We start from the raw sequence: 23,355 nt of genomic DNA, 5'->3' as shown, positions 1-23,355 counted from the left end.
TACTCCTCTAGAGCGATGTCTAGGCTGCGAGAGAAAAGAGGGCGGCGGCAGGTGTGCAAGACGGGATTGCCGGTAAATGAGGAACGCCGCTTCCTTTCCGGCCGCCGCCGCCGCCGCCGCCTTCTGTTCTGCGCCAGTGCGCACGCGCGGAACCCAGGGCTCCTTGGGTACCGGGACCACAACTCCCAGAGTGCTCCGCGCCCTCGCCGCTGCCTTGGACCGCCGTTCTGCGCCAGTGCGCACGCGCAGACGCAGACCGCCGCGCCTCGGGAGCAGGGACTACAATACCCAGGGTGCTCCGCGCTCTCGCCGCCGCCGCCGCCGCCGCCGAGACCAAGATGGCCGGGAGTAAGTTCTGGTGCAGCTGGAGCGCGGGGCGCGGAGCGAACCCGGGCGGTGCGGGGCTGGGGCGCGGCGGTGCCCCCGTGGAGGCGGTGGGGTCGTGGGCGGAGGGGTTCCCCGAGGTCACGAGAGGGCTCCTACAGGGCCGGGTGGCGCGCGAGGGCCAGAGGTCACCGCGGGCATTCCCTGCGGAGTGACCTGCCCGCACACCCCTCCAGGACTCGCCACCTTCATCAGGGATGCCTGGGCCAAGGAGCCGGTGCTGGTCGCGTCCTGCGTCATCGGGAGCCTCTGTGCGTGAGAGCGAGCGTGCGTCACCCCCTCCGGCGTCCCGCCCCAAAGGTCCCGGGGCCCCCTTCGGGGTTCCGTCCTGACCCCCGGCCCCTGGCCGCCCTCGTTCCGTCTCCCCTCCCACCTGTGTGACCCCTTCCCCACCCCGAGGGCCACAGTCCCTTTCTTTTTCTTTTAGTTTTTTTGTTTTGTTTTGTTTTTGTGTTTTTTTTTATAATTGATTGGCTGCCTCCTGCACGCCCCCTACTGGGAATCGAGCCTGCAACCCGGGCATGTGCCCTTGACCGGAATTGAACCTGGGACCCTTTGGCTCTATCCACTGAGCCACACCGGCCATGGCCACAACCCCTTTCAAGGAGGGGTGCCCAGCCCTGGCTGCACAGGAAAACCCGTGAGCAATAATGTCCGAATCCTCCCGCGTTCTCCCTCACATCCCACCCCCCCCCCCCCAGCGACTTCAGTGTGCGCCCCATTGCGACCCTCTGCTCTGGGACAGGGTTGCACATACTTGAAGGTGTACGAGGGCCACTTGGGGGCGCGGGTCCCCGTTCGATTCTGGTCCAGGGCACGCACCTCGGCTCCAGGCTCCTCCCCCAGCGGGGTGCATGCAGGAGGCACCCAATCCATGTGTTTCTCTCACGTTGATGTTCCTGTCTTTCCCTCTCTCTTCCACTTTCTAAAAACCAATGGAAAAATGTCCTTGGGTGAGGATTTAAAAAATGTTAAAAAAAAAAAAAAAGCAGGCTCAGATTCAGGGCGGGGGGGGGGGGGGGGCCTGGGCTACTGCCCTTCAGTGTCCCCAGGTCTTGTCAGCGCTGTGTCTGCAGGCCATGGGGCCAGGTTCTTAGAAGACAGCTGTCCCGTTAGCCAGGAAGCAGCCCTTGAAAGGCTAGGCTTACTATGACAAAGGTATATAGAATGTCTGGCGTGTTGAAATGATTTGGATATACCAGGTTAAATACACCTTAAAAATTATCCTGTTTTGCCCTTGCCGGTTGGGTTCAGCGGATAGCGCGTGGCCTGTGGGCTGAGGGGTTCAATTCCCGTCAAGGGCACTGGCCCGTAACCTCCGTTGCAGGCTCCATCCCGGCCCTGGTCTGGGAGGCAACCAATCGATGATGTGTCTCTCCCCCTCCCATGCACTCTCCCTAAAAATAAATAAAACCAACGGGAAAAATATCCTGGGGTGAGGACTAACAAAAAATATATATACTAGAGGCCCAGTGCACAAATTCGTGCACTGGTGGGGTCAGGCTGGCCTGCCCCTGATTGGGGCTGATTTGGGGGGAGCTGGCCCCACCCCCCTGCATGTTAAACTCCCAGTTGAGGGGACAATTTGCATATTAGCCTTTTATTATATAGGATGTCTAACTTGTGGCTATTATAAATGTCACATGTCAGTGTTGGCCTAGAGCAGTGATGGCGAACCTATGACACACTCATTTTTTTGGTTGATTTTTGTTAAATGGCATTTAAATATATAAAATATCAAAAATATGTCTGTTTTACTATGGTTGCAAATATCAAAAAAATTCTGTATGTGACACGGCACCAGAGTTAAGTTAGGGTTTTTCAAAATGCTGACACGCCGAGCTCAAAAGGTTCGCCATCACTGGCCTAGAGTGTCCCTTTCTGTGCCCTGCCCCACCCCCTGGCTCCCAGGACTCCTGGCTCCCACCCTGGTGGGCCGTTCCTGTGCCGCCCTCTCCCTCAGGTTCCCCTGGAACATTTCCAAGACACTCCCCCACCTCGTGCTCCGGGACCCCCATCCCACCCCCCTCTGTGCCCTTTAGGTCCCACATACTTGAGTGCTTGGCTCGCAGCCCCACCTCCAAAAAACTGATAAACGCTTCTGAGAAGTGGAGACCCTGGGGTGCCCAGGGGCCTCCTGGAGGTGCTGTACCCCCGCTCCCCTCCCCCCAGGCACTCAGCCCCCACTTTGCCAGGGTTTGGCTCCTGCCCCTCCCCCTTCCAGAGCCATCTTCCCGGGCCTCACCCCCATGTCTCCACAGCTTTGCTTCTGCCCTTCGTCAGCCCCTTCACCAAGTACGCCACCATGATCAACAAGGTCACGCCCTACAACTACCCAGGTGAGTGGGGCTGGCAGTCTCCCTGGCTTCCCAGGTCTCTAGGTCTCTGTGTCCCTGATGCTCTGACCCTCTCTCCTGTCTTCCCTCCCCTGGGGCCCCAGTTCCCTCTTTGAATGGTCACTGATGGGCCAGCCCGTCTCTGGGGCCCCGGAGACCTGCTGGTCTCACTGGTCCGCCCTCCTGTCCCGCAGTGCCCGTCCGAGATGATGGGAACATGCCCGACGTGCCCAGCCACCCCCAGGACCCCCAGGGCCCAAGCCTGGAGTGGCTGAAGAAACTGTGAACCACCCTCTTCCCCCCCCCCCCCCCCCGACTGACAGGGAGGTCCCCTCCCCGGTGGCCAATAAAATGTGAAAACCGACCCCCGAGTCCAGTGTGTGTGATTAGAGGTGGGAGCAGCAGACAGTGGCCGAGGAGAGCATGGGGTCCGTTTATTGGGGGGTCAGTCAAAGGGGGGGCTGGCTAGGGTGGGGTAGGGCAGCAGCTTGTCTGGCCCCCGAGAAACCCAACTTGAGTCCAGGGCCTCGTCCGCTTCGAAGCCAAAGTCTTCCTCCACCTTTATCTGGGGCGGGGGGGAGAAAAGTCCGTGTGAGTGGGCCTGGGTCTGGGGAAGGCTCTTGGGCCCCACCAATCCTGCACTCCGGGGCCAGACAGCCTCCTGGTGCACCCCAGAAAGTCCCAGCGTTCCCGGGTCCCCGCGGCCTCCAGGTGCTCCAGCCGCCGTCTCCCCTCCCATCTCCTCCCACAGCCTCCTCCCGGTCTTCCCGGCTTTCCCCAACCTCCTCCTTCCAACCCCAACCCTCCGATCCTGCTTCACCGCTGTCCCCTCCCTGCCGGCCCCACCGTGAAGCCCTGGCCGCTGGGCTCCGGGCCTCCCACCTGCACGGGGGGCAGCTCAGGAGTCAGCGGGACCCCCGCTCGGCGCCCTTCCCGGGGCGCTCGCCGCCTCTTCCGCCCGCTGGGCCCCTCGCCGGGGGCCGGGCTGCTGGCTTCTGCGGGCGCTGGTGTCCTCCTGGGCGGGGACAGCCCCTCTTTCTCCGGAGGCTCGTTCTCAGCGTTGCCTGGGGTGGGGGCGTCTGTGCCCTGGCTGCCCTCGTCCTGGAGGGAGACGGGAGGCAGGTGAAGACTGTATCCTGGGCTCCCGGCTCCCGGCTCCCGGCTCCCCCGGCCCCCACCCCCTGCTCACCTCCAGTAAGATGGTGAACTGGCTGGCCCGGTAGTCATCGCCGTAGGAGTCCAGCACCCTCATGAGGAACCTGCGCCCGGAGAGGAGCCGCCAGGGGACCTCTTCATCTCTGGCGGTCAGGGGAGGGGGCCCCTGACAGCCCGGCTCTGACTCCCTCTGAAGCCACGTGTCCTTGACCCAGAAGGGCTGGAGCTCTGGGGTCTGAGCGGCCTGGGTGCCAAGCGCCTGACCACCCAGTGGACTTTGGGCTGGAGAAGGTGACTCACACCTTAGCTTCCCGCTGCCCACGGGAGGGGACAACGCCGACTGCAGGGCCGGCTGGGACACCGCCACGAGACCCGACCGGAGAGCGCTCGGGGGTGCTGGCTGAGCAGACATTCAGGGGGCCGTCCTTTGTGTTAATAACTAAAAGGCCAGAGAAGCGTGTGCTGGACACCCCTGGCGACCTCAGCTCTCGGACTCTGCCTGCTCCTCTTTCCCCATCCCGGCTTCTAAAAGCTTCCTGTCCTGCCCTGGCCGGTTTGGCTCAATGGATAGAGCGTCAGCCTGCAGACTGAAGGGTCCCGGGTTCGGTTCTGGTCAAGGGCACGTACCTGGGTTATAGGCTCCTCCCGGCCCGGACCCTGGTCAGGGCGCGTGTAGGAGGCAACCAATCAATGTGTTTCTCTCTCATCGATACTTCTCTCTGCCCCTCTCCCTTCCACTCTCTCTAAAAAAATCATTTATTTTTCAAAATTGTGGTAAGATACAAAATTTGCTAACTTAAGCATTTTCTGTTGTCATTAATCCTCACCTGAGGATATTTTTTCCATGGATTTTTAGAGGGAGTGGAAGGGAGGGAGGACAAGGAAGAGAGAGAGAGAGAGAAACTTCAACGTGAGATGCGTCCTTAGGCTGCCTCCTGCACGCGCCCTGACCGGGGCGGGAACGGAACCTGTAACCCCCGCACGTGTCCTGACCGGGGCGGGAATGGAACCTGTAACCCCCGCACGCGCCCTGACCGGGGCGGGAACGGAACCTGTAACCCTCGCACGTGCCCTTGACCGGGGCGGGAACGGAACCTGTAACCCCCGCACGTGTCCTGACCGGGGCGGGAACGGAACCTGTAACCCCCGCACGTGTCCTGACCGGGGCGGGAACGGAACCTGTAACCCCTGTTACGTGCCCTTGACCGGGAATCGAACCCAAGACAAGACCCTCCAGAGCAACACTGGCCTAACATCAGCGTATCTAAGTGTGCACGCAGCGGCGTGAGGTAGCATTCACACTGCTGTGCAAGCATTGCCCGTCCATCTCAGACTCTCTTCATCTTTCCAAAGGGCAGCTCCGTCCCTGTGAAACGAGAACTCCCGGTCGCCTGCCCCCAGCAACTCCTTTCTCTCTGACTCGGTTACTCTAAGTACCTCACCGGGGAAGGTTCCCCCCCTTTTCCTGAGGGGGACACAGAGAGTGACAGTCGGCATCAGATCCCCAGCGGCCGGCCCCAGACTCACACCCACCCTGTCCTGGTGACCGGAGGCGGGATGCTCTGAGCTCAGCAGCCTGTGGCTTTGGCATGACCTTTGCGTCACCCTGAGTTGTCAGGAAACTGGGGCTCTGAGAGGGGGTGTCAACTGGCTCAGAGCTTGAAACGGGGTCTGTGACTTTTTTTTTGTTTGTCTTCACACAAGAATATTTTCCCATTGATTTTGAGGGAGAGTAGAAGGGAGAGGGAAAGACAGAGAGAAACATCGATGTGAGAGAGACACATTGGTTGGTTGCCTCCTGCAGGAGCCCCAACCAGGGCCCGGGCTGGGACGGAGCCCACAACCAACTACGTGCTCTTGACTGGAATCGAACCCAGGACCCTTTGGTTCGCAGGCTGATGCTCTACCCACTGAGCCAAACCAGCCAGGGCTGGGTCTGTGACTCCTAAGGCCAGGACCCCTTCCTTTGCTGCCCTCTCCACTCAGGGGGTGCACACCCGCTCCCCAGGCCCGGGCAGCTCTTTCCTGCCGCAAGACCCAATCCCACTCCTGGTCCCTGCCGGCCTCAGCACCCCACCCTCCTCTGCAGCCTCGGCTCCTCCTGCCCCAGACGGCCAGCCGGGCAGACCCGCAAGGTGGAGAAAGGAGAAGCACGTGGAGACGAGGTCGGGGGCAGAGCATGCCGGCCAGGGCAGTGCCCAAAGGTTACCTCCGCTCCTGCTGGAGTCTCCGTGTTATCCTCTGTACCTGATGGAGCCTGTTCAGGACCCGCTCATTCACCTGCAGGGAGGCGGACAACAGGTCAGCTGCACCCATTCAACGGAGGGTGAGTGCAGCCAGCCCTGCTGGGGGCCAGGGAGCCAGCCCGGAGGTCATCTTGTGGCCCGGAAGCGGCTGTCCCTCCTGCATCTGCTCACACTGGCCTCCAGGATGCAGGACAGGCACCTGTGAGGCACCAGCGAGCTGATCTGGGCTGTCCCGGGTGCTCCTAGAGGAGACGGCACTCCAGGGGCCTGCACATCACAGGTGCGGAATGAACGAACCATGCATGAAAGCCTCACCCTGCTGGGCAGAGCCTGGGAGGGGGTGGGCACTCAGGCCGGGGGACCCCAAAACGGGCCCCACACTCACCTACCTGCTCGATCTCCCTGCAGCGCCGACCCAGCGCCTGGTACTTCCGGCGGTTGAGTTCCCGTTGGCGCCGCCGCCGGCCCCGGGCTGCCTCCTCCTCTTCGTCTCGCTCCCGGAGGCTGGAGCTGCCCAGACCCCCAGACACGAACTCCACTTCGGTCTCAAGCTCGCTCTCCAGGATGTGACCACCGAACAGCGGCGGCAGCGCCAGCTCCGAGCCGGGAGGTGCTGAGAACTCCTCAAAGCCCACAGCTGCCATGGTCCTGTAGGGGCAGGGGCGCTCAGGGACCCCGAACCCCCGGTCCCCTGCTCCTCCCTCCACGTCGGGGGGCCAGGCCCCCAGCCTCTCCGTCGGGGGATCCAGAGTTCAAGCCCTGACCCCAGAGAGAGTTCAGACCCCCGATTCCTCCTCCCAAGTATTTTAGGGAAGTTCAAGGCCACCCAAGCCCTCACTGAGACGCAGGAGTCCAGGCCTCCAACCTCTCTAGTGGTTCTCAACCTTCTGGCCCTTTAAATACAGATCCTCATGTTGTGACCCAACCATAAAATTATTTTCGTTGCTACTTCATAACTGCAATGTTGCTACTGTTATGAATCGTCATGTAAATATCTGATAAGCAGGATGGTCTTAGGCGACCCCTGTGAAAGGGTCGTTGACCGCCAAAGGGGTCGCGACCCACAGGTTGAGAACCGCTGCTAGACCCCCAGCCTCATTCCCCCAGGATGCTTGCGTACAGACCCCAGTCCCTAATAAGAATGCTAACCCAAAGCCATTGCACGAACTACAACCCCCATCAGCCCTCAGGGCAAAGCGCGGAAGGTTGCATATGCTGCAGCCGCACTGCCTCTTGGGATTTTCCCCAAAGCCGCTTACCCCTCTCTCTGCTCCAGCTCCATTTCTCCCCGGCTCCCGGTGCGGAACTTCCAACCTTGCAAACCTCTAGGTTAAAGCGGCTCGCAAAACGACACGCCCCATCTGATTCCAAGGCCCCCCGGCCGCTAAGCCTCCTGGGAGTTGTAGTTCTCTGTTTCCGGCTCGCCTCCCTCGCCCCACCCCCACCCCGCGTCCCAGCTGAAAGGCCTCCCTAGCTGGTCTAACGGCGCCGCCAGGCGTCTGAGTCGCCTCCGTCTTGATTCCGGTCCCGGTACCGCGCCGTCTGATCGCGGCGACTCTCCGCTTGGGAGGCCCGGTCCTCGGCGGGCCACGGGCCGGAGGAGCCCCTCGCCTCGCGCCTGCTCAGCCCGTCTCCGCCTAGCGGCCGGTGCCAATAAAGTTGTTGTTCCAACCGCGGGCCTGAGGGACCAGGCGCGGGGACCAATCAGAGCGCAGCTCCGAGGCGGCCGCGGCGCGAGGGCGAGACGTCATCAGCTCGCGTCGAGCGGCGGCCGAAGCTGATTTCCTAGGAGCCGTGGCGCGGGGAGCGAGGAGGAGGTGAGTGTGGCGGCGGCGGGGGGAGCGCGGGCCGGCCGAGGGGAGGACACGGGCGGCCTCTGCCAGACCGACCGGCCGCCGCACCCCCTGCCCTCGGCGCCCTCCGCCTGGGCAGCGGTTCTCAACCTGTGGGTCGCGACCCCTTTGGTGGTCGAGCGACCCTTTCACAGGGGTCGCCTAAGACCCTCGGAAAACACATACATAATTTCATATTGTTTTTGTGATGAATCACTGTGCTCTCATTATGTTCAATTTGTAACGATGGAAATACATCCTGCATAGCAGATATTTACATGACGATTCATAACAGTAACAAAATTACAGTGATGAGGTAGCCACGAAAGTAATTTTATGGTTGGGGGTCCCCACAACATGAGGAGCTGTATTGAAGGGTCGCGGCATGAGGAAGGTTGAGAACCACTGGCCTGGGGGGGGGACGGGTGAAGTCACGGCTTAATCACAAGTATATGGGGTGCCGCCGAGAGCGGGGTGCGGGGGTCAGGGATCCGGGGTACCAGGCGCGAACGGGAGGCTGAGGAGGGGCCGAGCCCCTAAAGGTGATGGTGGCAGGTGGGGGTCAGGCGACGTCCTGGTACCTGCGCCGCGCCGGGCGCTGGGGCAGCGGGCGAGCAGTGAACACAGCGGGCCCTGTTCTCAAGGAAACGGGAGCTTCAGGGACAAGACGGGCGTTAAACAAAGTGGTAGAGGCCGGTGTGGCTCAGTGGATAGAGCGTCGGCCTGCGGACTGAAGGGTCCGGGGTTCGATTCCAGGTCAGGGCACAGGCCCGGGTCGCGGGCTCGATCCCCAGTAGGGGGCGTGCGGGAGGCAGCCGATCCATGATTCTCTCTCTCTCCCTCTTCCTTCCTCTCTGAAATCAATAAAAATATATTTTTTAAAAAAACAAAGAAAACCCCAAAAGTGTTAGAAATTTAACTTTTTTGTTGTTAATCCTCACCAGAGAGCGTGTTCCCCGTTGCTTTTTAGAGACAGTGGAAGGGAGGGAGGGAGGTGTGAGAGAGAGAGAGAGAGAGAGAGAGAGAGAGAGAGGTGCATTGATTGGCTGCCTCCTGTATGCATCCTGACCAGGGCTGGAGATGGAACCTGCAACCCAGAGACATACCCTTGACTGGGACTCAAACCCGCTCCCCTCAGTTCCCAGGCTGACAAATGTTAGGAATTTAGGGTCTCTTAAGTGTCGAGGCAATCGAGTGAGTTCATAAATGTACAAACAGGGGAGTAGGGTCCAGTCTTGCAGAGGGGTGGGTGGGTGTCACAGAAAACCCATGTCGCCAGACAATGTTTATGCCTCTGCCATACATTGAAAATAATATATTCACAGACCTGGAGAAAAGAGACCATAATGTGGTGGGTGTAACGACTAAATGAAATTGTTAATTCATTTACCCGATGTTTCTTTTTTTTTTTTAAATATATTTTTATTGATTTCAGAGAGGAAGGGAGAGAGCTAGAGAGATAGAAACATCAATGATGAGAGAGAATCATTGATTGGCTGCCTCCTGCACGCCCCCGACTGGGGATCGAGCCTGCAACCTGGGCATGTGCCCCGACCTCCTGGTTCATAGGTCGACACAACCACTGAGCCACACTGGCCCAGGCGGGAGGATGTATCTTTTAAGCCTTAATGGGGGGGGGGGGGAGGTGCTGTGTCTTGTCAGTGAAGTGACTGTGAGAGGGTAGGTGGTGTGGGTTGTGGCTGGAGATTATCTGGGCTCTGGAGGTTTGTTCATGGATTAATTCAGTTGGTGTTTATTGAGCACCTACTATGTGCCAGGCACAGTGAGGAGCTGGAGAGCAACGCAGATGAAAACGCCGGTCCTTGTGGAGCCTGCGGGCTAGTGGGGCGGGGGGACGAGGATGGGCCAGGGCCTCCTGGGGGGGAGCTCCTCTCGGTAATGAGGGGAACCCTGCTCTCCCCCCAGTAGGCCTCGGGATGTCTCTGGCAGACGAGCTCCTGGCCGACCTCGAGGAGGCGGCGGAAGAGGAGGAAGGCGGAAGCTATGGGGAGGAGGAAGAGGAGCCGGCGATCGAGGATGTGCAGGAGGAGACGCAGCTGGATCTCTCCGGGGATTCGGTCAAGAGCATCGCCAAGCTGTGGGACAGCAAGATGGTGAGCGGCCGCGGGCGGGAGCTCGGAGGGCGCGGCGGGCAGGCCCTCTCTCCAGCCGGCCGCCCTGGGAGCTGACCCGCCTCTCCCCCCCAGTTTGCTGAGATCATGATGAAGATCGAGGAGTACATCAGCAAGCAGGCCAAAGCTTCGGAAGGTACCCCCTGCCTCCCCTGGCCTCCCCCACCGCCTGGTCCCCCGCCTCGCGCTGCTTGTGGCTTTGAAAGCTGGGTCGCTCCCCCTCCGGCCTTTTCCGAGCCCTCTTCTCCATCCCAGCCCGGTCCCCTTCTCTCCCGAAAAGACGCTGCATGTTACAGCGTTCGCCAATCGCCTAGGACTCTGTCCAGGTGTCTAAGAAACATCAGTGAGGAGAGAGAATCACTGGGCTCCAGCCTGAAAACCAGGCATGTGCCCTTGACCGGGAACCGAACTGTGGCCTCCTGGTTCATTGGCCGAGGCTCAACCCCTGAGCCACGCCGGCCGGGCTCCCCTGACTGCTCTGTAACTGCCAATCTGGACTTCTTAGTCCCTTCACCTTTTCCACCCGCCTCCCAATCCCCCACTCCACAGTCCCTTTAAACCAGCGGTTCTCAACCTGTGGGTCGCGACCCCTTTGGCGGTCGAATGACCCTTTCACAGGGGTCGCCTAAGACCATCCTGCATATCAGATGTTTCCATGACGATTCATAACAGTAGCAACATGACAGTGATGAAGTAGCAACGAAAATAATTTTATGGTTGGGTCACAACATGAGGAACTGTATTTAAAGGGCCAGGAGGTTGAGAACCACTGCTTTAAATCAACTTTTTTCATTAACTGTGTCTCAGAAGGAAAGCTGTGTTACTGTGAGTAGAAGGCTGGTGCCATTTGGTAAACAGGAAGTAGCCGCAGACGTGCACGATTCCTAACTCATCCCCTAAAGCCTCTCCCTCCCAGCTGAGGGCAGCGCTGGGTTAGCTCTTGGCCGTCCAGACCAGCTCCCAGGGGTGATCCTGTTACAGCCCATTCTCCTCGCCAGGGCGGGGCTCTCTGGGATTCGGTGGCCGGAAGGTTGTCAGGCACAGGGGTGGTGCCATCAGAGCGGAGTTTCGGGGACAGTCACTCTTCCTTTCTGCAAAGGAAAGACTGAGGCACCTCGGGGCCAGGCGTGTGGGTGCTGGGCACCCAGAGGGGTCAGCCGAGGGCAGCAGGTCCCAGGCAGCAATTGGGGGGCAGTGCCTGCTGGGGGGGAGGGAGCTGGGGGCCCTCTGGAGCCCCCAGAGGGCCAGCTGACCCTGCCTCGGGGGTCAGGGAAGAAGTGATACCTGGATTGGACGTGGAGGTGCGAATGCGTCAGGCGCATGGGGGGCGGGGACGGGGGCATGTGCCAGGGAAGAGAGCGGCGTGGGCAGAGCCCCGGGCATGGGGCACCACCGGCTGTTTCTCGCCCTCACAGTGATGGGACCAGTGGAGGCGGCGCCCGAATACCGGGTCATCGTGGACGCCAACAACCTGACCGTGGAGATTGAGAACGAGCTGAGTGAGTGGGAGGGGAAGCAGACAGCCCTGCCTGCGGTGGGGGGTGGGGGGAGGGGGGACAGGCAGGATCCCGCTGGCCTCTCCCCAGCCCCTCCTATTGCCTGAGTCCGGCCTCTGCTGCTGTGGCAGGGGCTGAACGAAGAAGCAAGTGCACGTCCCCCTCGCGTGGAAGTCCAGGCGGGGCCCTGGTGTCGGAGTGTCAGCTGCCCAGGCTCTTTATTTATTTGTCTTCTTAAACATGTTTTTATTGATTTTTAGAGAGAGAGGGACAGAGAGATAGGAACATGAATGAGAGAGAGACATCGATTGGCTGCCTCCTGTGTGTTCCCCACCCCCTGCCCCCAAAGCGGGGATGGAGCCCACAACCTGGGCATGTGCCCTGACCGGGAATCGAACCAGGGACCTTTTGGTTCATGGGCCAACGCTCAACCCCTGAGCTTGAGCCACCGGCCAGGCCAGGCTCTTGTTATGTTGTTGATCTGCTGCCTGTTTCGTGGTCCAAGGCGACTGCCCACCTCCAGCCATCGCCTCCACATCCCCACCAGCAAGACGGGGCGGAGCCAAGGGCACAGCGCTCCTCTTCAAGGGCTGCCCTGGAAGCTCACGTGTCACCTCTGGACCAGAACTAGCTCGTTCCAGCCGGTCCAGCAGCGAGGGAGCGGGAAGTGGGCCCTTTATTCTGTGTGTCCTTGCGCCCCGCGAAGCTCAGGGGTTCGGTTCCTAAAGCGAGAGGGGGAAGTGGATGTGGGGGACAGCCAGCCGTCGCCTGTCCCCTCATCAGACGCCTCCCGCCCGCCCACCTCAGACATCATCCACAAGTTCATCCGGGACAAGTACTCGAAGCGCTTCCCCGAGCTGGAGTCGCTGGTCCCCAACGCGCTGGATTACATCCGCACGGTCAAGGTGGGTGTGGGTGGGCCCCGTGTGGAGGGGCGGCAGGCCCCCCCTGGGACCCTGGGGGGGTGAGCACGGAGCCAGGGGACAAGCTCAGTTAGTGACGGCGGAGGCCCCAGCCGCCTCCCTCGCCCTCGGGGCCTGGAGGCTCTGGAGGGGTGACTGACGCTGGTCCAGCTGCTGCCAGCTGTGGAGCCTGGAACGGAGGTTCTCACGGCTCCTCCGCCGCACCCTCAGCTCCCTGGCTCTCCAGAGAGGGGCCTCCCGAGGGGGGAGTGGCCCAGGGAGCAGGGAGGGAGATGAGGGTGCCCACTCCCTCTGGTGGACGGAGCAGGGGGTGTGGAGAGCTGACAAGGGGGCAGCCGTGCAGAGATTCGGGGAAGAGCGTGAAGTGTCAGGACCCCGAGAGGGTAAGGAGCCCTGCGGTTCAGGGAACGAGAAACAGGAAGTGAGGGGGCGAGTTGAGGTCTGGTCACACCTGACCTCTAAGCCCCGGCGGCTCAGGTGCAGGTGAAGGCAGGGACGCCCGCCCGGGGGCTCCCATGTGTCCCGAGGTGAGGGCGGCGGCCAGGGGCGTCCGTGCAGGGAGGCGATGGTCAGATTCGCGCTCTGAGTGGCCAGTTGCTCCGGTCCGTTTCCGCATCAGCCACACGGGGCAGGCGGAGCTGGCGCTTTCAGCACTGACGCTCTCGGGGCCCGTGGGGGCGGGAGAGGCACCTGCGCACAGACCCAGCTTCCCCAGCACCCGGAGGGGACCGAGCCGGGGCAGGAGCAAGAGGGTGTGGGGCCTCCCCGGCCTCCGTGCAGCCCGTCCATCACCCCCTCCTCACCCCCAGGAGCTGGGCAACAGCCTGGACAAGTGCAAGAACAACGAGAACCTGCAGCAGATCCTGACCAACGCCACCATCATGGTGGTCAGCGTGACCGCCTCGACCACCCAGGGGTGCGTACGCCGCGGGGAGGGGGGAGGCGGGAGGCGCTGGGCCCAGCTGGCAGCAGGCGTGATCTCGGGGGACAGTTCACTTCGGTGCCAGCCAGGCAGCAGGCTGGGCTCGGGGGTCCCCCCTGAGTGAGGAGCCAGCTGGTCCTGTGGGATGGGGCCCTCCCTCGGGCTGTCATCCTGGCAGGTCCCGGATGGGGTTACAGAGCTCGCAGCTGGAGGCGGCCCTGCCCTCTCAGCTCCTGTCGGGGAGGAGGAAGGTGCATGCACAGGTCAAAGGCCAAAGGCCAAATGCCAGACCCAGCTCCTGGCTCAGGTGGCTTCCTAGGAGGGGGTGGTGGCTCAGCTGCAGGCAGGACCGAGCTCTCTGCAGGGGAACAGCAGGCCCCCCGCTTGCCACCGCCGAGGGGTGATTGCCCTGAGGCTGCACACGCCTGCATGCGTGCACACACACGTGCACACAGCTGGGGGCGGGGCCCCCACAGCAGTCAGGCAGGGAACCCAGGGGGCTGGGTCTGTCCGGGGTCCCAGCCGTGTGGTTCCCCCTTCCCTGCAGGCAGCAGCTGTCGGAGGAGGAGCTGGAGCGGCTGGAGGAGGCCTGCGACATGGCGCTGGAGCTGAACGCCTCCAAGCACCGCATCTACGAGTACGTGGAGTCCCGCATGTCCTTCATCGCGCCCAACCTCTCCATCATCATCGGGGCGTCCACGGCCGCCAAGATCATGGGTGAGCCCGGGGCTGGGAGAGGGGCCCGTGTCCTCCACAAGATGGGGCCTGGTCACATGGCCGTCTCCATGTGCGGTCACATGGCCGTCCCTCTGTGTGTGTCTGTGTCCCAACCTCCTTTTAAGGGCACCAGTCAGATTGAATTGGGGCCGATCCTGTGATGTCACGTCACCTTAATCACCTCTTTAAAGGCTCCACTTCTAGATACGTCTCATGCTGAGCACAGGGTGGGGTGAGGATGCCCTCTGAAATGAGAGGCCCTCCCTGGCGGGGCCACCATGGCATCCAACCAGAGACTCGGTAAAGGCACATGGACAGATGCCCCTGCTCTCCTCACCGCCTCCCCCTCTCCCCCTCCCCCCCACCCGCTGCAGGGGTGGCCGGCGGCCTGACCAACCTCTCCAAGATGCCCGCCTGCAACATCATGCTGCTGGGGGCCCAGCGCAAGACGCTGTCGGGCTTCTCGTCCACCTCCGTGCTGCCCCACACCGGCTACATCTACCACAGCGACATCGTGCAGTCCCTGCCCCCGGTGAGCCCCTCCCATCCGTGAGGACAGTGGGGACCCTGGGACGGTGGCCCGGGGTGAGAACAGGGACCTGGGGCACACGCGCTGGGGTTGGAATCCGGCAGCGCCACTTGCCGGTTAGGTGACCTCGGGCAGCAGGCCTGCGCTCTGCCTCGGTCTTTCCATCTGTAAAGTGGGGAGAACAGCGCCTGCTTCTCGGTCACGATGCCCACTCATCCGCGCAGCCTCACACCTGACAAGTGACGTCAGCCTTAGCCTGCCCGTCCGGGCTTCCCCAAAGCGCCCTCGGGCTCAGCGACCACGAGGAGAACTCACAGAACTAGTGAGAGTGACCCCTTGGGGTTACAGTTCACCACAGGAGAGGGCAGTAACGTCAGCGTCAGCCCAGGGAAGAAACGTGAGGCCGGGCCCAGGAGAACCCGCCGTCAGGCACGGTCCTCTCCCAGCACCGATGTGTGACACACGCACAGCACCTCCAGCCGGGCTCTGCGCCCGCAGTCTGCTGGGCTTGGTTACGCAGCGTGGCTGAGCCCCGTCTCCGGGTTGACCGATACCCTGTAACCCAAAGACCCCCCGAACTCACAGGGTTCCTGCCTGGCCAGACCAGACCCGTAGGGGCAGGCTAGGTCTTCACTGCACCAGCTGCTGCTGACTTCATTGTTGGTATGACTATCACTAACGAGACCTGTGGCCACAGGTTTCCCACGCCCATCGCGGTGTCCCCAGAGCCCAGGCCACCTTTTCTCTGTGTTCTCAGTGCTAACCTGCACGCTTCCTGTTTTAACCCTAACACACTTAGCCTTTGGTCTGTGGTATTTCCCGTCCGGAGCAGTGGAGTAGGTTGTCTGTCAAACCAGGTTAAGCTTTTTTTAAATATATTTTATTGATTTTTTACAGAGAGGAAGGGAGAGGGATGGAGAGTTAGAAACATAGAAACATCGATGAGAGAGAAACATCGACCAGCTGCCTCCTGCCCACCTCCCACTGGGGATGTGCCCGCAACCCAGGTACATGCCCCTGACCGGAATCGAACCTGGGACCTTTCAGTCCGCAGGCTAACGCTCTATCCACTGAGCCAGATCGGCTAGGGCCAGGTTAAGCTTTTAAAGAGTAGTTTGAAGAAAGTGTTGGTGACGATGCTTTGCTGCCACAACACGCTGTCACAGTGACGCACGCACAGGGTGGCCGCGGCCAGGCAGGAACGGGCCGGGGCTAGCGTTCGGGGCCCCGCGGCCTCAGTGATCCTCGCCGTGACTCGGCCTCCGTTTCTGTTCTTCCAGGATCTCCGGCGGAAAGCGGCCCGCCTGGTGGCCGCCAAGTGCACGCTGGCAGCCCGCGTGGACAGCTTCCACGAGAGCACGGAGGGGAAGGTGAGGGGCCGGCGGCTGAGCTCGTGGGCTGTGGGCTGTCCGGGGAGAGCGATGGTCCTGACGGGCGGTGTCCGTGTGCCCCTGCCGAGGTCACCGCTGCTCTTAGCAAATGACCAGACGCCGTGGCTCAGCGCAGCACAGGCCGGAGCCCACAGGCCTCCGTCAGGGTCCGGGATGGGTTCTGCTGGTCAGGCCAAGGTGTCGCCGAGTTGTTCCTCTGGGCCCCGGGGGGGTGGGGGGTCCCGGGCCCTCCCACTTCCAGAGGCCCCTCCCTCCACCGTGTGCCTCCCAGCTGCCTCGGAAGGACCTGGTGACACTGGCCCACACCCTCCCCATCTCCTGACCTTAACCTGACATGTTCACAGGGACCGAGACTCCGGCGTGGACCCTTCGGGGATGGGGTGGGGGCCGCCATTCTTTGCTGCTGGGCTAGGACCTGTCCCCCACCAGCTAGCCCCCGTCTTCTAGGCTGACTTGTTCCGAGAGAGGAGAGACGCTTGCTGTCTTGTGCGTTGTTGCCCAAGCACCCAGCCTGGCGGCAGCCAGGGCTCCAGGCTCTCTCTCGCCCCCTCTCTCCCTCTCTCTTCCTCCCCCGCCCCCAAACCCGCCCTGGTCTGGAGGCTGGGGTGCAGGGTGAGCAGCACAGACCAAGGCCCTGCCTCGGGGCATTCATATTCCAGTCGGGGGAGGGGCGGAGACAGTAGGTAAACCTGGGGTGTGTCCCGTGTGCCGGGTCAGTGCCGGGCCAGTGCCGGGAGAGAAGCAAGGGCGTTGGGTGCCCAGGGAGGGAGGGCTTCACGGGGACCTGAGTGAGGTTGGCAGGCAGATCTCGCACTGGGGAGGTCAGTGCCAAGGCCCTGAGGCGGGTGCACAGCCAGCCTGGGAGGGGCCACGGGCAGACCAGGGGCTGTGGGCCTCGGGGTGCTCGGACTCAGCGGGCAGGCTGAGCAGAGGCCGATTTGGGGTCTTCCCTGAAGAAGAGCCCTTCGGATGGGCGGGGTCAGAGAGAAGCGGGGCGGAGGCTGACCGATCCCCGGGCGTCCCCCCTTGCTGACCTGCGGGGAGCGAGGGTGGGAGCTGGGGCGGGCGGGTGTCCTCGTGGTATCCGGGTGTCGAGGAGACAGTTGTCTGGGCGCAGTGTTCAGAGGGCAGTTGGGGATCGGCGGGTCTCGGGTGGAGCTTGCCCCCGAGAGCCAGTCACAGCTGAGGTCCCAGCAGCCGCAGCCCCTCTTGTGCCCCGCAGGTGGGCTACGAACTCAAGGACGAGATCGAGCGGAAGTTCGACAAGTGGCAGGAGCCTCCCCCCGTGAAGCAGGTGAAGCCACTGCCTGCGCCCCTCGATGGGCAGCGCAAGAAGCGAGGCGGCCGCAGGTGGGGCGCTGGCGGAAGGCTGGGCGGGCAGGGAGGGGAGGGGCTCCCCCGTCCCAGCTGACCCCGGGCCCTGTCCTCAGGTATCGCAAAATGAAGGAGCGGCTGGGGCTGACGGAGATCCGGAAGCAGGCCAACCGCATGAGCTTCGGGGAGGTGGGCCCCCGCCTCCCAGCCGGCCCCGCCCCTGCTGCGCTCCTGGCTGTCTGCCTATGGCCCCTCATCGGGGGCACCACCCGGCCTCCTCCCTGGTCCCCCAGCCCGGGCCCCTCACCCCGAGGCTCTGCATCGACCCAGGATCCTGGTCTGGGCCCTGCCGGCCACCCTGGCCCCTCCTCCCTGCCCTTCCTATGCCCTGGGCTGCATGCCCCTCCCCAGTCTCATCCGAGCACCCTCCTGGTCCCACAAGGACCGCACACACACACACCCCCTGTCAGCTTGGGAAGCAGTCACAGGACCCAGCTCCTGACCGGCCCCCGCCACTGGGGCCTCAGCAAGGCTCACTGCTCTCGGGGCCCGCGGGCGCCTGACAGGGGCCCCAGGACTGGCTGGTGGGACGGATGATGGGGCTTCTAGCTGATCAGGGTGACTGACTCCAGATGCCTGGCCCTCCCCCAGATCGAGGAGGACGCCTACCAGGAGGACCTGGGCTTCAGCCTGGGCCACCTGGGCAAGTCGGGCAGTGGGCGCGTGCGGCAGACGCAGGTGAACGAGGCCACCAAAGCCAGGATCTCCAAGACGCTGCAGGTGCGCTGGGCGGCAGGAGGGCTGAGGCGGCCCAGGAGGGAGGGCCCGGTGGGGGGCTGAGGCGGCCCAGGAGGGAGGGCCCAGTGGGGGGCTGAGGCGGCCCAGGAGGGAGGGCCCGGTGGGGGGCTGAGGCGGCCCAGGAGGGAGGGCCCGGTGGGGGGCTGAGGCGGCCCAGGAGGGAGGGCCCGGTGGGGGGCTGAGGCGGCCCAGGAGGGAGGGTCTGGGTGGGGGGCTGAGGCGGCCCAGGAGGGAGGGTCTGGGTGGGGGGCTGAGGCGGCCCAGGAGGGAGGGTCTGGGTGGGGGGCTGAGGCGGCCCAGGAGGGAGGGCCCGGTGGGGGGCTGAGGCGGCCCAGGAGGGAGGGCCCGGTGGGGGGCTGAGGCGGCCCAGGAGGGAGGGCCCGGTGGGGGGCTGAGGCGGCCCAGGAGGGAGGGCCCGGTGGGGGGCTGAGGCGGCCCAGGAGGGAGGGTCTGGGTGGGGGGCTGAGGCGGCCCAGGAGGGAGGGTCTGGGTGGGGGGCTGAGGCGGCCCAGGAGGGAGGGCCCGGTGGGGGGCTGAGGCGGCCCAGGAGGGAGGGTCTGGGTGGGGGGCTGAGGCGGCCCAGGAGGGAGGGTCTGGGTGGGGGGCTGAGGCGGCCCAGGAGGGAGGGTCTGGGTGGGGGGCTGAGGCGGCCCAGGAGGGAGGGTCTGGGTGGGGGGCTGAGGCGGCCCAGGAGGGAGGGCCCGGTGGGGGGCTGAGGCGGCCCAGGAGGGAGGGTCTGGGTGGGGGGCTGAGGCGGCCCAGGAGGGAGGGTCTGGGTGGGGGGCTGAGGCGGCCCAGGAGGGAGGGTCTGGGTGGGGGGCTGAGGCGGCCCAGGAGGGAGGGCCCGGTGGGGGGCTGAGGCGGCCCAGGAGGGAGGGTCTGGGTGGGGGGCTGAGGCGGCCCAGGAGGGAGGGCCTGGTTGGGGGGCTGAGGCGGCCCAGGAGGGAGGGTCTGGGTGGGGGGCTGAGGCGGCCCAGGAGGGAGGGCCCGGTGGGGGGCTGAGGCGGCCCAGGAGGGAGGGTCTGGTTGGGGGGCCGAGGCGGCCCAGGAGGGAGGGCCCAGGTCACAGCCGCCCGCCCGCCCTCCCTCCCACAGCGGACCCTGCAGAAGCAGAGTGTGGTGTACGGCGGGAAGTCCACCATCCGCGACCGCTCCTCGGGCACCGCCTCCAGTGTGGCCTTCACCCCGCTCCAGGTACCGGAAACCCCGCCCTGGCTTCAGCCTCGCCTGTTCACTGGGGGGGGGGGTGTGTGTGTGTCGGCGGGGGGTGAGGGGGCTGATGTCAAGGGGCCAGGCCATCTCCTCACCCAGCTGTCCGTCCCCCTCGCCTGCCCAGGGCCTGGAGATTGTGAACCCACAAGCGGCCGAGAAGAAGGTGGCCGAGGCCAACCAGAAGTACTTCTCCAGCATGGCCGAGTTCCTCAAGGTCAAGGGCGAGAAGAACGGCCTCATGTCCACCTGAGGGCGCACCTGGGTGGCCGCCCACGGCAGACGTGGAGGCCCTGTGCTCCCAAGGGGCCAGGGCCGGGGGGCTCCGACGGGGGGAGCCCGCCAGTGCCCAGTGCCCGGACTGTCCAGGGGGGTGCGGAGGCCCCCGCACCGAGATCGCCGCCCCGGGTGGCAGAGCGGTCCCCACCACACCTCGTTTTTGTTATTTTAACTGGGAAAGGAGATACTTTTGGGAAAAGTGTGATTAAAAGCACATTGTCTGAATCTGATTGTCAAGCACTGGAGGAGTCAGAGCTACCGGGTTTGGGGGACAGAGTCTGGGACCCCGATCCGGGTGGGCTCCCGGCCCAGTCCCCGTCATGGATCCCAGGAAGAGGAGCACCCCCTCCGTCCACGCGCCTCGGGGCACCTGTGATTTCACACCCAAGCAAGGAGCCTGCAGAGGCCCAGCTCCCGTGTGGGCCGCCTGGGGGGCCACCAAACTCCACCGGATGCCGGGCACTGTGTTAGTCCGTCTGCTGGGGCTCCCGCTGCTGTGCCAGGCTCAGCTCACCAGGTGTGAGGGGAGCCCCCAGCCTGGGGGGGAGGTGGGCCGGCCAAGGCCTGTCCCCTGGGTTGGAAGCAGAGGCTGAAAGGTGGGTGTGGGGAGGCCTCCCGGGAATGGCTTGAGCCGTCCAGGCTTCCCCAGCAGCCTTCTTGCCGGGTCTCTCACTTCCGGATCCCGGCTGCAATCTCCCTGTCTGTTCCCCTCTGGGCCGCCCCACCCCACTCAGGGCTCGGTGTGTGTCCCTGGACCCCAGTGCCTCCCGCGGACCCCGGAGCTCTGAATCTCCTCCGCCTGGGAGCTTCCTTCTACCGGCCAGAGTACCCCGGTCACACAGCTCTTCCCCAAGTTCATGCTTGAGCCCAAGTCCTGTGTAAGTAAAAGTGACAGCCCTGGCTGGTCTGCTTGGGGCACTGCCGGGAAGGGCCCTTCGGAATCCCACCTCCCCTGGCCAGAGGGACTCTAATGGTGTGTGTGGCAGGGGGGCAGGTCTCGGGACAGAATCCAGTCGCCTGCCCTGCCGTCCTGTGTACACTAACAACAAAGATCCTTGAAGCTCACTCTGCTTCAGAGCTGCCTGCAAGGTTTGATGAAAACAGGCTGCTGGGCCCAGAGCTTCTGATTTCATAGGCTCAACACTGTGCGTTTCTAACAAGGTCCCAGGTGATGTCTACGCTGCTGATGTAGGGGCCACACTCGCAGCCACTGCTCCAGAAAGTTAGATGCATGTTGGGGTCATCTCAGAAGTTTTACAATTCCTGCTACCTGGTTCTGACCCCCAGATTTATTTTTAACATGTTTTTATTGCTTTCAGAGAGAGGAAGGGAGAAGGAAAGAGAGAGAAACATCAACTATGAGAGAATCATTGATCGGTTGCCTCCCGCTCGCCTCACACTGGGGGTGGAGCCCACAACTCAGGCATGTGCCCGACCAGGAATCTAACCAGGACCTCCTGGTTCATAGGTTGTCACTCAACCACTAAGCAAAACTGGCCGGGCCCCAGATTTATTTTTATTTCACTGGTTACAGTGAGGCTGACTAGGTTTTTTCAAAAGCCACCAGGTGATTCTAGGTGCAGCCACGTTTGAGAACCAGTCCTCTGGGTCTTTGCTCTTCGATGTGGGGACTGTGGACACTCCATTCACCTGGGAACTTGTTAGAAAAGCAGAACCTGGGACCTGGATCAGGATCGCATTTTAACCATGCCCACCCCCCCCAAGCGATTCCTGGGAAGTCCCGTGCAGGGGGCACTTTGAATAGCAAAGCCCCACAGCAAAACTCAAACTCCAGTGAGCACAGGGATCACCTGGCAAGTCTGTAAAAGTACAAATCTCTGAGGCTGTGTGGCCCTAAGAACATTGCTTTTTTCTTGTTAATCCTCATCTGAGGATATGTTGTTCATTGAATTTAGACAGAGAGGAAGGGAGCGAGAAACATTGATGTGAGAGACCGATCAGTTGCCTCACACATGCGTCCCAACCTGGGATTGAATTCGAAACCTGGGTGTGTGCCCTGCCCCGGAGTCAAACCTGTGACCCTCGGGGCATGGGACGACACTCTAACCATTGAGCAACATTGGCCAGGGCAACCTTGCATTTTCAGAAGCATTCTTATCTCCCTTGTCACCATCAGTTCCCACTGCTTTGATCTGACTTTCCTCCACCTGGAGATAATGGGCAGCTCTGGCTTCCCATCTTGATGGGTGTGATTCTGGAGGCTCATGGAAACACCGGTGCTTAGCAAGCAGTGGTTCTCAACCTTCTGGCCCTTTAAATACAGTTCCTCATGTTGTGACCCAACCATACAATTATTTTCGTTGCTACTTCATAACTGTAATGCTGCCACTGTTATGAATCTTCATAAATATCTGATATGCAGGATGGTCTTAGGCAATCCCTGTGAAAGGGTCGTCCGACCGCCAAAGGGGTCGCGACCCACAGATTGAGAACCGCTGTTAGCAAGTCTTAACCACAGTCATTCCTTGCATTCATTCATCCGCTTAGCAAAGCGTTAACTCAGTGCCTCCTGGGATGCAAAATCCATAAGGAGAGAGTTGAGTAATGACGAAAACGACGTCAGACGTGCAAGCGTCCATCCGAACGAACCAACAGGGCTCTCACCTGAGCCCGTGGTGTGGGATGTCAGGGAAGTTTTCCTCCCAAGAGTAGAGCACAGAGCTGAGATATTAAGGAGCAACAGGCATCAGGTGGCAACCGTGGGAGGGTAAACCTAATGTCACCTGCACCTTCTGCACCGAGGAAACGGAGATGCACAGGAGAGGAACAGCCACGTAGCCCTCAGAGGCAGGACAAAACTCCGTGCCTCCGCGGCGCTTCCCCACGAATGCAGCTTCGCGTGGTGCCAGTGACTTGGGGCGCTGTCTCGTGCCCAGCACAGGCACCCGGAGACGGACCGTGCTGCGGAGCGACAGCCTGGACGCTGGGGGTAGAGAGGGATGCGCCCCAGTCCCCAGGTCGGGCTGCTACGCCCTGTTTCACACGCTGCAGGAGCACGTACCGCCCCCTCGCTACACTATTGGACAGACTGGCATGAGTGATAACAGTCAGGGCCAACGAGGGAAAAGGGGTGGGCCCTCTCGCTCAGCTCCTCCCCCTTGGCCTAGGGGATGTTTTGATTGGCAGGTGACTTCAGCTTTGAAGGCACCTGTCTGTAACCCATTAGGTGCTCGGTCTTTAACTCCCACTAAGCATGCCTTCCTCCACTTTCCCTACCCACTTCCAGGACCAACCAATGGCTTCGGCATGGAATATTCCCTCCCAACCAATTAAAAATGGCTCTAAACTTGACGGAAGACTTCCCTCCCCTGATCAGCCTAGCTCCTCCCCCCTGCCAATTGGTTTAGGAAAGGGGGGCGGGTGTGTCCAATCAGCACGACACCAGCCTCTTGATTGACGCGCGGGCCCTCGCGCTGGCGTGTTGTGCCTTGAGGCGGGAGGAGGAGGAGGGACGGGGAACAAAACCTGAGCCAATCCTAGTAGCCTGCGCGGGAGGCCAATCGAACGCCGCGCCTTGAAGCAATTGTCCAATCGATGGCAGGGGGCCGAACGCATCCCTGCCAAAAGCCAATCGCACGCGCCCGAGCGGCAGGAGCGACGTGCAGCAGGAGCAATGGTAGGGCTCTATTCGGGGCTTGGGGGCGGGCCGGCGCCAGAGACGAGAAGAGCGG

At 62.3% G+C, this 23,355-nt stretch overlaps 3 protein-coding genes across 4 annotated transcripts; 2 read left to right on the top strand and 1 right to left on the bottom strand.

The window, feature by feature from the left end:
• On the top strand, positions 1-3,084 carry NDUFA3 (NADH:ubiquinone oxidoreductase subunit A3). 2 transcript variants are annotated; one of them, XM_059665806.1, is made up of 4 exons: positions 1-348; positions 561-651; positions 2,646-2,723; positions 2,915-3,084. In XM_059665806.1, the coding sequence occupies exons 1-4, from the start codon at positions 16-18 to the stop codon at positions 3,004-3,006; spliced, it is 594 nt and encodes a 197-aa protein (XP_059521789.1). In that variant the 5' UTR covers positions 1-15; the 3' UTR covers positions 3,007-3,084. The 2 variants fall into 2 exon arrangements, with proteins under 2 accessions (XP_059521789.1, XP_059521790.1); XM_059665807.1 differs by having other exon boundaries at positions 213-348; positions 561-635.
• A 55-nt stretch (positions 3,085-3,139) lies between these two features.
• TFPT (TCF3 fusion partner) lies at positions 3,140-7,771 on the bottom strand. Its single transcript, XM_059665804.1, has 6 exons — positions 7,381-7,771; positions 6,511-6,769; positions 6,085-6,155; positions 3,910-3,979; positions 3,603-3,821; positions 3,140-3,285 (listed from the first exon to the last, which is right to left on the bottom strand). The coding sequence occupies exons 1-6, from the start codon at positions 7,401-7,403 to the stop codon at positions 3,166-3,168; spliced, it is 762 nt and encodes a 253-aa protein (XP_059521787.1). The 5' UTR covers positions 7,404-7,771; the 3' UTR covers positions 3,140-3,165.
• Positions 7,772-7,798: 27 nt separating this feature from the next.
• On the top strand, positions 7,799-19,778 carry PRPF31 (pre-mRNA processing factor 31). The gene is made up of 14 exons (XM_059665803.1): positions 7,799-7,938; positions 9,883-10,067; positions 10,161-10,221; positions 11,501-11,584; positions 12,389-12,486; positions 13,314-13,420; positions 13,974-14,143; positions 14,518-14,675; positions 15,953-16,042; positions 17,286-17,413; positions 17,494-17,566; positions 18,029-18,157; positions 19,271-19,369; positions 19,512-19,778. Exons 2-14 carry the CDS (start codon positions 9,891-9,893, stop codon positions 19,635-19,637), a joined length of 1,500 nt encoding a protein of 499 aa, XP_059521786.1. The 5' UTR covers positions 7,799-7,938; positions 9,883-9,890; the 3' UTR covers positions 19,638-19,778.
• The last annotated feature ends 3,577 nt before the right edge of the window (positions 19,779-23,355 follow it).

This window comes from Myotis daubentonii, chromosome 15 (assembly GCF_963259705.1).
Source record: "Myotis daubentonii chromosome 15, mMyoDau2.1, whole genome shotgun sequence".
Lineage (NCBI taxonomy): Eukaryota > Metazoa > Chordata > Mammalia > Chiroptera > Vespertilionidae > Myotis > Myotis daubentonii.
This window is presented reverse-complemented; position numbering and strand designations above follow the sequence as displayed.